This window comes from Sciurus carolinensis, chromosome 13 (assembly GCF_902686445.1).
Source record: "Sciurus carolinensis chromosome 13, mSciCar1.2, whole genome shotgun sequence".
Lineage (NCBI taxonomy): Eukaryota > Metazoa > Chordata > Mammalia > Rodentia > Sciuridae > Sciurus > Sciurus carolinensis.
In genome coordinates, this window is record NC_062225.1 from 6,286,078 (window position 1) to 6,299,230 (window position 13,153).

The following is a 13,153-nucleotide window of genomic DNA, read 5'->3' on the forward strand; positions in this document are numbered from 1 at the left end:
AGGACCCCCATTTTCCTAGTGAGTCTCTGGTGAGCTCCTATCCTTCAAACCACCAAGTGCCAGCAGCTCCTAGCAACGGCCTCGGTGGCCTCATACAGAGGGAAGGGGAATTGCAATGACTTTCTTCTCTGACCCAGCAAGGAACGCCTGGAAGGTCAGGTAGAAGAGCCATTTCCCAGGTGGAAGTGGAGTCCTGGAACTTTAAGGGGGAGGGAGACCATAATGCATTTCAAAAACTGTGACCTTGAGATATTAGGAACCCTTTTATAAAACAAAGACCTTTCTAGCCTTTTAGGAAAGGATTTGCTTTATTTCTACCCGCATATCATCACCCATCATTGCAGGTCGTCATGGGGAAAGTCTTTGGTGGGTCAGATACAACAGGAGCAAGAGCAGGACAGGATGTCTCAAAGTGAGGTGGGGGCAGAGCTTCTAAGCCTGTGTCCCCAGTGGGCAATGCCAACTGCCTGGATCTAGACAGTCATGATGCTCCAGAATGACTTGGGTCCCACGTCCCTGGAGTCTGGTGGCGAGTCCAGCGTCTGCAGACGCCTCGGTCACTGCACACCTCTCTCTGGAGCGAGACCCTCCGTCTGCACCCTGTGCTAACTTGCCTTTGTCTCTCACTGGAGATGAGATTCTACTGCAGGTGCTTTCCAAGGATCCACACTACGCATCTCTTGTGGAAGGAGGAACTGCAGTCACCGGGAGCCACTTGAATGAAAGCAAGTATCTGTGGTTGACTGTGAGTGTCGCATTGCCACGGCCTGTGTGTGGTGGGACCCTGGTTTCATGGTAGCATGTGGAACCCAGTCCTGGTGGCAAAGCCAAGTGGAGATGTGTAGGACAGAGTCCTGTGGCATCCTTTCATGCTGTCCATCAAGTGTGGGCGCCTACAACGTTCTGAAGCGTGACTGTCCCATATGCGGTGGTGATCCCTGATGTGCAGTGTCAGGCGGGTTCTGTCACTAGGGATGCTGCTCAGAGGACGGGACCCCCGTTTGTACGTGTGTTCACTCTTCCTGGTCCCATGACCCCTGAGTGGTTATTTCCCACTCAACACACTTTGTGGCTGAAATGCCCATGAATTGGTTTGAGCCAGTTTGCTCATTAACATCTCATTCAGTGAATAATAAGCCCTAAAATGACTGTTCCCTGGCATAGCCATAGAAATGACAGACATGAAGAACATACCCTTATCCAAAGCAGCTTCATACTATTGAAAAGAAGTCGCAGTTTGAGAATTAAGATATGCAAAGGTAATCAGGATGGAATTGTTTATCAGAAATTGCCAGCTGCAATAAAAGCTTCCTGGCTGGCATGGGAAACAGCCCTCTTGCTGTTGTGCACACAGATGGACATTGTCATTTCTGAGGGTGACTTTCCATGGCCCCTGCATGGTCTTTTCACAGCAGAACTCAGGTGTTGTATCTGTGCATTGACACATTACCTCCCAAACACACACTCCTGCCCACAAGTTGGATTCTGTGTTAGCTTTTAACTTAAAAAAATGTAAAACAATATATAGGTCCAAATGCTCATAAATGTGTCCTGAAGAATATCTTTTTTCTCTCTCTTTTCCAAATGTTCCATCAAAGGAGCCAGGGATGTCTGGAATTCTCCCAAACCAGAATATTTTCCTGGCACTGTGTACCAAACTTCAGATACTGGTAAATGAAAATGGGTGAAATTGGAGTTGGGAGATAAGTCATAGTTTTTTTTTTTTCCTCTTGCCAAAGCTCAGAACCAAATGTGTGATCAAATAAATGTTCAAAGAGTCGCAAACTATCCTATAGAGAAAAGCTGTCTGGATGCTACGGGCGTTTCATGTTGAATTGGGAAGAGTGTGCAGTCCCTGTCAGGTTGAGGATACCGTGGGTACTTGTTATGGTCTGGATATGAGGTGTCTCCCAAAAACTTCTGTGTTGATGTGGGAAGGTTCAAAGTCGAGATGATTAGATTATGAGAGCTGTAACCTAATCAGTGGATTGGATTAACAATTTGAAAGAACTACTGTCCTGAGTAGAACTGTAGGCCAGGGCGTGCGACTAGAAGACTCTGAGACTCCTTGGCACCCTCCTGTTTTCTGGCCACCATGAATCACAGCAGTTTTTCTCCCACACATCCTTCCGCCATGATGTTCTGCCTCACTTCAGGCCCAGAACCAGGAAGTTGACTGACCATAAGATACACCTTTAAAATCGTGAGCCAAAATAAACCTTTCCTCCTCTAAGTTGTTCTGATCAGGTATTGTGGGCCCAACAGCAAAAAACCCAATTACTACGGGAACCTGTGGGAACCTCCTTCTGTAAAATGTGCCGTGGAGAAGAGCAGAGATTCGTGCCTCGTCTCTGCCAGATGGACCTAAAGGAGGGGAGGTAAAGAGCTGGCCACAGTTCTGGGTTCCCTCTCCCAAATGTTCCAGCAAGTCCCTTTGTTCTGGGTGGTGGGGTCTTGAGGGCTGAGCACATTCCTGATGTGCCGCCCAGAGGAATTCTCTCCATCCCCTGCTCCTGCCAGCCAATGGCCAAAGGCTCACTTGATTGTTCTAATTAAAGTCAGATTGGCTCCAAAGACAGGATGAGCAGCTAGAATCCCAGGAAGCACTTCCTCCTTTGAAAAATCTACAAAGGAAACAAAAGAAAAGAAAAGAACAGCCAAGTATATCATCATCAGAGCTGGCAAATGTGTGGTCTTTCCTGGGCCCAGACGTCTGAACGCCTCAGCCGTTGTGTTGGAGGGCAAGGAAGGGAAGAGTATATCCAAATCCTTATTCCTGGAACCTGCTAAGAGTCTCTAAAAGTGACATCCAGGAATCTGCACATTTTTACATATTCCCCCAGTGACTCTTCTGTAGGGACCAAATATCAGACCCTGACATTTGGAGCCATTGACTTAGGACAATATCTGAGGATTGATACTCAATTCTAGATATGCTATCATGTCATCTGAAAATAGAAATAATTTTACTTCTTTCCAAATTTTTATGCTTCTAATTGATTTCTGTGTCATGTTTAATTGTATCGGTAGTATTTCCAGGACAATCTTGAGTAATGTAGAGATAGTAGTCGTATCCTATACTGTCTGTCTCTTACAGGAAAGGTTTCTTGATCAGGAGAATGGTTACAAGACTGATATGAGAAAGATTATCTGTCCATCCATCCGTCCATCCACACGGATAAATAAATTCCTACTGTGAATGTATCTTTCAATTTCTATTTGCTCAACATTTTTAAAACCAGGAATGGATGTTGAATTTTGTCAAAGGTTCTTTTAGTGTCTGTGGAACTAATCATGATTTTCTCCCCTTAAGTCCATTAATATTGTGTGTGATATTAATGGATTTCCTAATGTTGAGCCAACCTTGCATTCCTGGAATAAATCCCACTTGGTCATAGTGATGTTTGGTGATAGCAGTTACTGATCAGGAGTTGTGGGTCAAGTTCCAGCTTTGCCTGCTTCAGCATATCTGTGCCATCACTCAAGGGTGTGGGGGCCTGGATGGTGGGTCTCCTCAAATCACCCAGGAAACAGTAGGCTACTGGTCTCTGTGTGGCTATATGGAATAAGGCATGATTTATAACTTTTAAGTATCAATATATATGATGTATTTCTCCATTTGTATTTTAAAAAATTTTTTATTGTGATTGAAATACTTAGAACAAAATTTATCATCTTAACCATATATAAGTGTACATTCTAGTGTTATTAAATGCATTCATAAGTGTATGCCACCATCACCACAATCTATCTCCATGACCTCTTTCATCTTATAAAACTGAAACTCTGTATTGATTAAAAAAATAATTCCCCCTTCCCTCTTCCCTCTGTCCTTTGACAGCCAGCACTTCATTTGATGCCTGCATGATCTTGACTACTTTAAGTATCTTATAAGTGGAATAATACACTATTAGTCTTTTTATGACTGTCTTATTTTACCTACCATAATGTCCTTGATGTCTATTAATATCGGGGCATATGTCAGAAAAATCTTTTCCTTTTTAAGGTCGAATAATATTTCATTTTATGTATATGCTATGTATTGCTTATCTAGTCATTGTTGATGGTCACTTTGCTTGCTTCCATATTTCAGCTCTTGTGAATAATGTCAAAGAAATATGTCAATTAGAAAGCTTCTCTTGGGACTATAATGTTAGGTTGAATCATTTGAACTTATTATTTTTGTGGGTCAAAAATAGTCAAATATCTATAATTTCATGTGGCACAATCTAATATCTTGGAAACCATCCTGATTTGTGTACAGGTCACATTCCATGTCCAGGCTTCCTGTAGAGTGTAAATCCCTCAGACAGGGAGACACTTCTTTTTATTAACAATTCTTATAGAATGCCTGAGCTAGCAGGTTCAAAGCCTTGTGTTCATTCATATGAACAGATATGATTGTTTCCTTTACTCAGCTGCGTTCCTCAGAATTCCATTTCTAGTGTGGTTTGAAAATACGTAGTGCCTTTGCTACCTGTCCCTTCTAAAAATGGAGCTGCCTATGAGTGTGGGCTAGACTTTGTGCCTTGCTTCTTAGGAGTAGAACATGGCAGAAGCGATGGTATGCTACTTCATAGATTAGGTCATAAAAGACATTGTGGTTCCCGCCTTGCGGTCTCTTGGATCACTTGCTCTGGTGGAAGTCAGCTGCCATGCTGGGAGGACGCTCAAGCAATCTGAGGAGACTGACTCTGATGGAAGTCAGCTGCCATGCTGGGAGGACGCTCAAGCAGTCTGAGGAGAGAGACTCTTGTGAGGAGCAAAGTCCTCTTGCCTCCAGCCAGTGAGGAGGCAAGGCCTGTGCTAACTGCTGTATGATCAAGCCATCTTAGAAGTAGATTTTCCTGCTGGTCAGCCTTCAAATGACTGCAGTCTTAGCCCACAAGACAGGGTTGTCTGGGTGGTTCTGGCTCAGAGTCTTTCATGAGTTGTAGTAGAGATTCTAAAGATTCGCTCTCTCCCTCAAGGCCTAGCTCCTGGTTTTTCCAATGTGGTCATAGGTACTATGCCGAAGCCAGAAAGCTAAATCAGGTGTTCTTGTCCTCCAGGAGCTCCCAGCTAATAGAGCCAAATAATAAATAAGGACTAGATATAAATAAGTTAAAATTGAAAGTATTTAAAAAGTGATTTGGTTGTATCTGCATAAAATTTTGGGAGACTAAAAGCCAGGCAGGTCTCCTTGATAATTCTTTTTTCTCTGTTGGAGATTAAAGCCAGGGCCTCACACATGTTAGTCAAGCTGTACCTCTGAGCTACATCCCCAGCCCTTTTAATTTTTAAAAATTTTAAGACAGAGGTCTCTAAGTTGACCAGGCTGGCCTTGAACTTGTGATCCTCCTGCCTCAGCCTCCCAAGTCACAAGGTGCACCACCACACCCAGCTAAATCTATTTTTTATTTCGCCCTGTGAGGGAGCAAGGAAAGCACAACCTCTTGTGGACCGACTCCATGATACCCTGAGTGTTCTGTCTGTGGCTCTTTGCTTGACTCTGATTTGACAAGTTGGCCTTTTCAATGCCAGGTAATTATGAATCATGTTAAATCGGGAGTTTCCTCTTTTCTAAGCCAAGTTGAATAAGGAACAAATTCCTGTCTTTTCCCAGGACAAATCAGAACTTCATGAGGCCGTTGTCACACACACACATAGTAGTCTTAGTCACTCAGTAAAAATTCTTCATTCCTGGGAGACCCAGGCCGAGGAAGATTTACTAAACCTACCCACAACTGCTGCTCCCTCTCTCTCAGAGTCTCCCACCTGGGCTGGTGGCTGAAGTCTCTGTAGGATCTGAGTCGTTGCTTCTCAGCCTCTTCCATTCCTTTTTTGGTAGGTCTGCTTCTCAAATGCTGTAGTCCAAACAGATTTCCCCAGAGCTCCTACCCGTGGGTTCTGGTGTGTTCTGTGGAGCTTCTCAGGAGCCCTCTCAGCCTCGCCCTGGCCACTCCTGCATCTGGCAAAGCCAGCTCTCCTGGCCTCCCAATTGTCCAAGCTCATGTCACTCCTGGGTCTCACACAGCTGAGTCAGAGGTGGCCGGTGGCAGAGCTGGGGTGCACGTATTTCTCACTTTCAGCCTCTCTTGCTGCTCGACCATTCTGTGGTCCCTCTACCAAAAATATCTCAGTGGGCTTCACTTTCCTATTTTCTCCTTGCAATTTGAAAAACATTTTGTACGGTACTTTGTGGTTTAACTATTTTCACAAACCTTATGCTCTCTGTGAGGCAGGTCTTATTATTTCTAGTCTATGTGCATGGAGATGGAGACAGGCTCAGGGACTGGCTGGAAGGTCGTCACGAGGGTCCTGCTGCCCCCACCAGCAGAGGCGCCTCTCAGGATAAGTGAGATGTGCACGGCTCAGGTCCCCTCCAGACCTGCTGAGTCGGAAACTCAAGTCAAGCCCTCCCAGTGATTCTGATGCACCATCCTCTATGAGAACCATGGCCTCAGTCGAGGGAAAGTCATCTGGGAGTTCGTTAGATTAAAAAACTAATTAGATTCCTCCAAAATCCTAACTCCTCACTTTGACTCTTCGCAGAAGCTACTTTCATCATCAAAACAATGAATTCCTGGCCAATAGTTGGTTGTAGCTGAACACAAGTGTTTTCAGCTTTCTGTCAGTATAATGAAATGCCTGAGTTAATCAACTTATAAAGAAAAAAAGGTTCATTTTGGCTCAGAGGGAGATTCCAGTCTATGATTGATTGGCCCTGTTTGGGGGGCCCGTAGCAAGGTAGCACATTATGGCAGGGGTGCCTGGTGGACCCAGCTGCTCACCTCCTGTCTGGAAAGCAAGAGAGAGCATGGGAGGGGACTGGGGTCCCACAGTCCCCTTCAAGAACACACCCCAGTGACCGAAAACCCTCCCAGCAGGCCCTGCCTCTAGTTCCAACATCTCCCAAGAGCACCACCCTGGGAACCAGGCCTGGACCACATGGCCTTTGGGGGGACATGCCAGATCCAGCAACTTGTCATCCTTTGTCTTTTGTAGATCACATTGCAGGAGAGAGGAGGGATAAGCAGTCTTTTCTATTCAACAGAGATGTCACTGAGAAGATGAAGACTGTAGATAAAGAGACTCCTCAAGGAACAGTTAGTCAAGGTAGTGATCCATGCAGCACGAGCTGAGTACGACCTCGAGTGCAGACGGCTCTGCGGTGTGTCTTTTGCCCTGCATGGTGTTTTACCTGAATAGGTATCAGCCATGTTTAATTCACCTGCAAAAGCCGAGGGTCTTGCAGTTAAAACTATAAATTAGGGCTGGGGCAGTTGGTCCCCGATAGAGTGCTTGCCTGGGGCGTCTGAGACCCTGGGTTCCATCCCCATCACCGCAGGAGAAAGAAAGAAAATTAAAACCCAATGCAAGTATGAATTAAACGTATGAACTCTTAAGGATTTGGCCACCCTTTTATAAAGAGGTCACTTTTGTTTCTATGAGGCGAGGGCCATTCAGAGCGTGGACATTGTCTTCTGAGTCCCGCCCCTGCTGAGCTCCAGGCCGAGGAGCAGGAGGGATGGGGGGCACAGGTGGGCCTCGTCCCTCAGGTGCCTGGCTCCTTCCCCCTCTTGGGGCATGGAGCTCGGACCTGGTCAGGCTGGGGAGAGACTCGCCAGCACGTCCCTCTGTACAGCCATTGGCGATCAGAACTGTGCTCAGTGTCTCTTCCTCCCAGAAATGGAGAGCTGAGTGATTCCCAGAGGGCCCATGGAGTGGCCCATGGGCTGCCTCCTGACAGAGCAGAGGTGCAGGGTTTGTGTGTCCAGTTTCCTCCACGTGACCCAGGAAGGCCCCAGGCCAGCACGACCTGCCCACACCCCCTGGTACCCAGCACTGTCCATACGACGCAGGCTCCTGTCCTGGTCCATTTCCCTGAATCGGCCTTCTTTTCCAGCCATGTTACAAACAGGGTGCCAGGGCTCCAGAAGTCCCAGCTGCCAGCTGGACCTCAGTCCCTGGAGAGCTGGCTAAGATGGCCTTGTCACCCCTGAGCCCCGCCCGGAGGGAATTCTCTCAGCCCCGAGGAGTCCAGGGAGCTGGGCCACCACCCTCTCTGGCATTCTGTCTGCCTCAGGTCAATGCGGAGCAGACCTCCCAGTTCTGCACTGGCGAGGCGGGCTGTGTACAGAGCACTTTCCAGAAGCCGGCAGCCCAGGGAGGAGAGGGCAACAGCAGGTTTCAGCACTGCCCTGGGAAAAGCTTCAAACCCAATATTTGTCTCCATTTTAAAATTATTTTAAAATTTCATTATGGGGATGGAACCCAAGCCCTGGCACATGCTAGGCCAGTACTCTACCCCTGCTACCTGCCAGCCCTAACCTCAGTCGCTCTTAAAAGCCTTTCAGGTCGTGATGGTGCACGCCTGTGATCCCAGCGGCTCAGGAGGCTGAGGCAGGAGGATCGCGAGTTCAGAGCCAGCCTCAGCAACTTAGTGAGGCCCTAAGTAACTCAGTGAGAACTTGTCTCTAAATAAAATACAAAGATAGGGCTAGGAGCCTGGCTCAGTGGTCGAGTGCCCCTGAGTTCAATCCCTGGTACCCAGATAAAACCCAAAAAGCCCTTCAGTAGGGCCGCTTGGCCCCCCGCAGGCCCCTGCCCTCTCCTTGGCACTTGCCTCTGTTCTCACCTCCGTATTTCCGGCTGCTCTGTTGTTTGCCCACTAGTACCCTCTGCATCTCGTCGGTCGCCAGACCACTTAGAGTGTCTTTCCTAAACGAAGCCAGTTCCCTCCCGGCAGGATTGTGGTGTTCTTGCTTCTGCCGGGGCGAAGGCCTGGCTGCAGGTCAGGTCCCTGCTGTGGGTCGCTGCCTGCGCAGGGCTGCCCTCGGGCTGCCCTCGGGCTGCCCTCCGACTGACCTCGGACTGCCCGCCGGCTCACCTCTGCCGTCTCCTTCCGCAGACATGCGCAGCAAGAATCTGCCCTGTGGGTCGCTCCTGCACTTCCTGCAGAGGAACATCGTGGTGGCCACCCTGGCCGCGGCGGCCATCCTTGCGGTCACCGTGCTGCTGCTGCTCATGTTGGCCACGTACATGAGGAGGAAGCAGCCACTGTGAGTGCCCCAGAACTCGGTGGGGAGGAAGGCGGGACCCCGGCCGCTTGGGCTGCGCCTGGCCATTCCGACGTGCACCAGGCTCTGGGGCTGTGCTTGCAGGGCTTCTCCTGCATATGGAGGGCTACTGAGAGAGGAGGCGGTCGCCTCAGACCGGAAGATGGGAAGCTAGGAATATGGATGCAGACAAGAAAAAGCCCAGCTTGGGGGACAGGGAGGGATGAAGCCTTGGAGGAGAGAGGAGGGCGGGAGCAGCCGCAGGTGGTTAGAACATTGCTAAACAGTCCCTTCCCGGAACCTCCCGCAGGCTTCCTGTGACCCTCTAAGTGAAGGCTTAGTGACCAGCAGAGCAGAGGGCTCGGGAGGCAAGATTCCAGCAGTGGTCATTTTGACCGTCCCCGTTGTTACGTGTCTCGATTATCGTCCCAGGGGACGGCTCAGGCATGGAGACTTGCGCAGACACGGAAGCAGATCGCTTGCAGGATACGCATAAGTGGATGAGCATGATCGCCTCTTTCTGCATCTTGGGAGAGATGCTTTCCTGGGCACCAGGGGACAAGCAGCTGCTCACAGGCCCCTCACTCTGGGGTGTTCAGCTTCCTCCTGAGAGAAGGGGGATGTGTGATGAGGGACATGTCCCCCGCGCTCTGAGGCGACTGTACTTAAATTTCCCCACAAGGGGGCATTGCTTTCCCTAAGTGCCAAGGCCCTGGACATGGTAACCTATCCAGGACGGTCACTACCACCTCACATCCCACTTCCCCCTCTGAGGCTGGAACGAACGGGTCCCCTCAAGCCAAGCGGGAACCTCAGATGTGGCAGAGGTAGAGGTAGAGGACTTGAGAGCTCCTGAACACAGCCTGCCCCACTTCACAGTCCTGAGCAGGGCTCATCCACCAGACCCGCCCTTTTCCCTCCATGTTCCTTGAGATGCCGGTCAGGGTGGTGACCCAGCCTGCAGAAAGGAGCCCGGGCTGTGGATGGCCCGTGTCAGTCGACAACATGAGGAGCGAGGTGGGGATCCCAGGCACGAGGGGACGCAGAATCCTGACGGCCCCCAGGAGCGTTGGCTTCTGTCACCGTCCAAATGACAGAGGGTGGGCGTCCCTCCCTATCTTGCGAGCAGCAGGCGTGTCTTTGCTCTTTTGTTTTAGATATCCTCCAGCAAACATGACGTACAACATCTTCATAATGAATGGGAAGACTTGGTGGCAAAAGTCTCAAGACACGAATCTCAGGAAAATCGCAGAAAAGCAGAAACCGTTGAAGTGCGATTCCTGTGTCTAAGCCAGGTCCAGGGCCAGCCAAACCAGGACTCGGAACCGTGCCGCGAGGCCACTCTGGATCCAGACACCACGGAGAGGCAGCTGCATTTCTGCCTGCGAGGTGTGTGCTACAAAAACGCTCGCCTTGTCTTCCCGACCTTGGACGTACCAAGAAAACGTGCCTGCTTCCCACAGTGGTGATATAGCACTAGTGACACGTGCCGCGGACTTGGCACGTTTACCCAGAGACAGAAATGACAAATGACGAGAGATTTCTTCCTTTCATAAAGCGCCGATTGATTTGTCCCGTCCTTCATTGCAGAGGTATTCATTGAACGCCTGATAGGTAGACAAAATCCAAATATGATGCGGTGCGCACAGAGAAGCCAGGTCGGGGCTTTCACAGTCGCCCGTGAGAACCCGACCACCCCACATCTCTTTTACACTTTCAAATAGAAATATAAAAGCATGATGCCAAGAACCGGGTAAGATTGTGGGAACTCCCCGGGGGTGAGAGTTCCTGCTTGCGTGGTCAGGAAAAGGACATGGGGACATTGAAAGTGGAATGAGGGGGATTTATTTGTAAGTGTCCGAACAGAGTTAGGGAAAAGCGACAGAGACTTGGGAAGCAGCCTGGAGCAAGCGAGAGAGGGAAGCTCTGCATCAGGACAGGAGCAGTAAGGAAACACCCAGGGACGTCGGAGAGCCCCCGTCAGGCTGTCGTCTTGGGTGGAGGAGCAGGGCAAACTGTAACCACCTAACAGGAGGAGACTCGGGACTCAGCACAAAGTGGCGCTGCTCCTCCCGACCACCTCCAGGTGTCTTTCACTGGCCACGCCCACCATGAAGCAAGCCGTTGGGGAGGTCACTGTGCAATTCCGCAGCCTCACAGGGCACAGCAGTGTTGGAAGGAAGGTGAACCACAAATATTCAGAACTGTCCATTGCTTTGGTCCATCAGCATCCATTTTTCCCCACTTTGGGTACCAGGGATTGAACCCAGGGGCGCTTAACCCCTGAGTCACTTTCCCAACCCTTATTTTATATTTTATTTAGGGATAGGCTCTCGCTGAGTTGCTTAGGGCCTAGCTAAGTTGCTGAGGCTGGCTTTGAACTTGCGATCCTCCTGCTTCAGCCTCCTGAGATGCTGGGATTACAGGTGTGCACCGCACCCAGCTCAGCATCCATTTTTGTCCTTTTTAATGAATGACTATTCCAAACTCCATGCACACCCCCGCCCCGCCACGTGGGTGACACAAAGTCTCAAGAGTCGTATGCCATTGAAGCATGGTGTCAGTCCAGCCACGGTCCCACTGAAATTTAAAACATTAGCCATCACAGTGTTCTTGATACAAGGAACAGGGAGAAAAAGGGGTAAGTGAAGAGAGAGGGTAACTGCCGTGAAAGTCAAGTTCACGACCACAGCCTCCCCTTCTTCTGCCCACCCCACTTACTCCGTCTCTTGCATCTTGGCCACATGGGGCTCATTTCCTGGCGGAATGTTCCAGCCATCCATGTCTGTAGATCCTCAGTGGATCTGTCTTCTCGGGTGGCAGTTTTGCACTGGACATGGAACTCCTGACTGTTCCCAAGTGACCTGTGGTTCTGGATGGAGTAGCCCTCCTGGTTCTGTCCACAGAACAACCCGCTTTCTCCTGGTGAGCGGGTCAGTCACTCCGGCCGACACTCAGCTCCTGCTGGGCCTGATGGCAGTGGGACGAGGAGCTCCACTGTGACAGGGACAGTTGCATCTTGTCATTGAATGGAAACGACTTTTCTTCCCTGTGGCAAAGTAGAAGGAACACTTTATTTTAGCATTAAAATCTAGTACCTAAGCAATTTATTATTTAATTTTTAGAATTTGTTCTTTTTAGATACGCATGACGGTAACGAGTGTTGACATATTATGCAGAGTACAACTCCCCCTTCTTTTTTTAAAATTTGTTCTCATCAGTCGCACATGTCAGTAGGATGCACTTATCATTTTGTAGCTCAGACATCAGCAGAGTGTAATCCCCGGTTCTTCTGGTTGTACATGTCGCAGGATCCCATTGGTCATGCAGTCAAACCTGCACATGAGGTAATAATGTCTGTCTCACCTACTGTCCTTCCTACCTGTACCCCTTCCCCTCCCTTCACTCCCCTCTACCCAATATACAGTACCTCTATTCTTCCCTAGCCCCCACTATGGTGAATCAGCATTCACATAGCAGAGAAGATGTTCAGCCTTTGGTTTTTGGGGTTTGCCTTATTTTGCTTTGTGGTTGCACATGGTGTGGAGTTTCACTGGTCGTGTATTCATATATGAACACAGGAAAGTTCTGTCCCATTCATTCCACTGTCTTTCCTGTTTCCATCTCCCCTCCCCTCACTTCATTCCCAGTTGTCTAATTCAATGAACTTCTATTCCCCACCCACTTTATTGTGCATCCATATATCAGAGAAAACATTCAGCCTTTGGTTTTTTTGGTTCTGGCTTATTTCACTTAGCATGATAGTCTCCAGTTCTATCCATTTACTGTCAGATGCCATAATTTCATTCTTCTTCATGGCTGGGTAATATTCCATTGTGTCTGTGTACCTCATTTTCTTCATTCATTCATCTGTTGATGGAACCAAGACTTTGTGGAGCTCCCATGACCTAATCACCTTCAACAAAGCCTCACCTCCTCCAACACTGCCACACTGGGGACCACACTTCCAACATGTGAACCTTTGGGATGCTCAAGCTTGAGTGGCAACCTCAGCAGAGATGGTGGTTGGGAGGGGCTCGAGGTGCTGCTTCTTTATGATTCTGGCTTCCTTACACATACTAAGCCCTTGGGTGAGCACTTAGGTGGGACCC

The 13,153-nt window shown here is 49.0% G+C and overlaps 1 protein-coding gene across 5 annotated transcripts in view; it reads left to right on the forward strand.

Annotated features, from left to right (window-relative positions):
- C13H2orf92 (chromosome 13 C2orf92 homolog) overlaps positions 1–12,298 on the forward strand; it is a 35,046-nt gene extending 22,748 nt beyond the window's left edge. For 2 of the 5 annotated variants that reach the window (XM_047522934.1, XM_047522933.1), the window contains 5 exons: positions 633–725; positions 1,599–1,670; positions 6,988–7,098; positions 8,894–9,044; positions 10,199–12,298. In XM_047522934.1, the coding sequence (XP_047378890.1) occupies positions 633–725; positions 1,599–1,670; positions 6,988–7,098; positions 8,894–9,044; positions 10,199–10,331 (560 nt within the window). In that variant the 3' untranslated portion in view covers positions 10,332–12,298. The remainder of the gene's footprint in view (positions 1–632; positions 726–1,598; positions 1,671–6,987; positions 7,099–8,893; positions 9,045–10,198) is intronic. The other 3 variants (XM_047522935.1, XM_047522937.1, XM_047522938.1) reach the window with 3 other exon arrangements.
- The last annotated feature ends 855 nt before the right edge of the window (positions 12,299–13,153 follow it).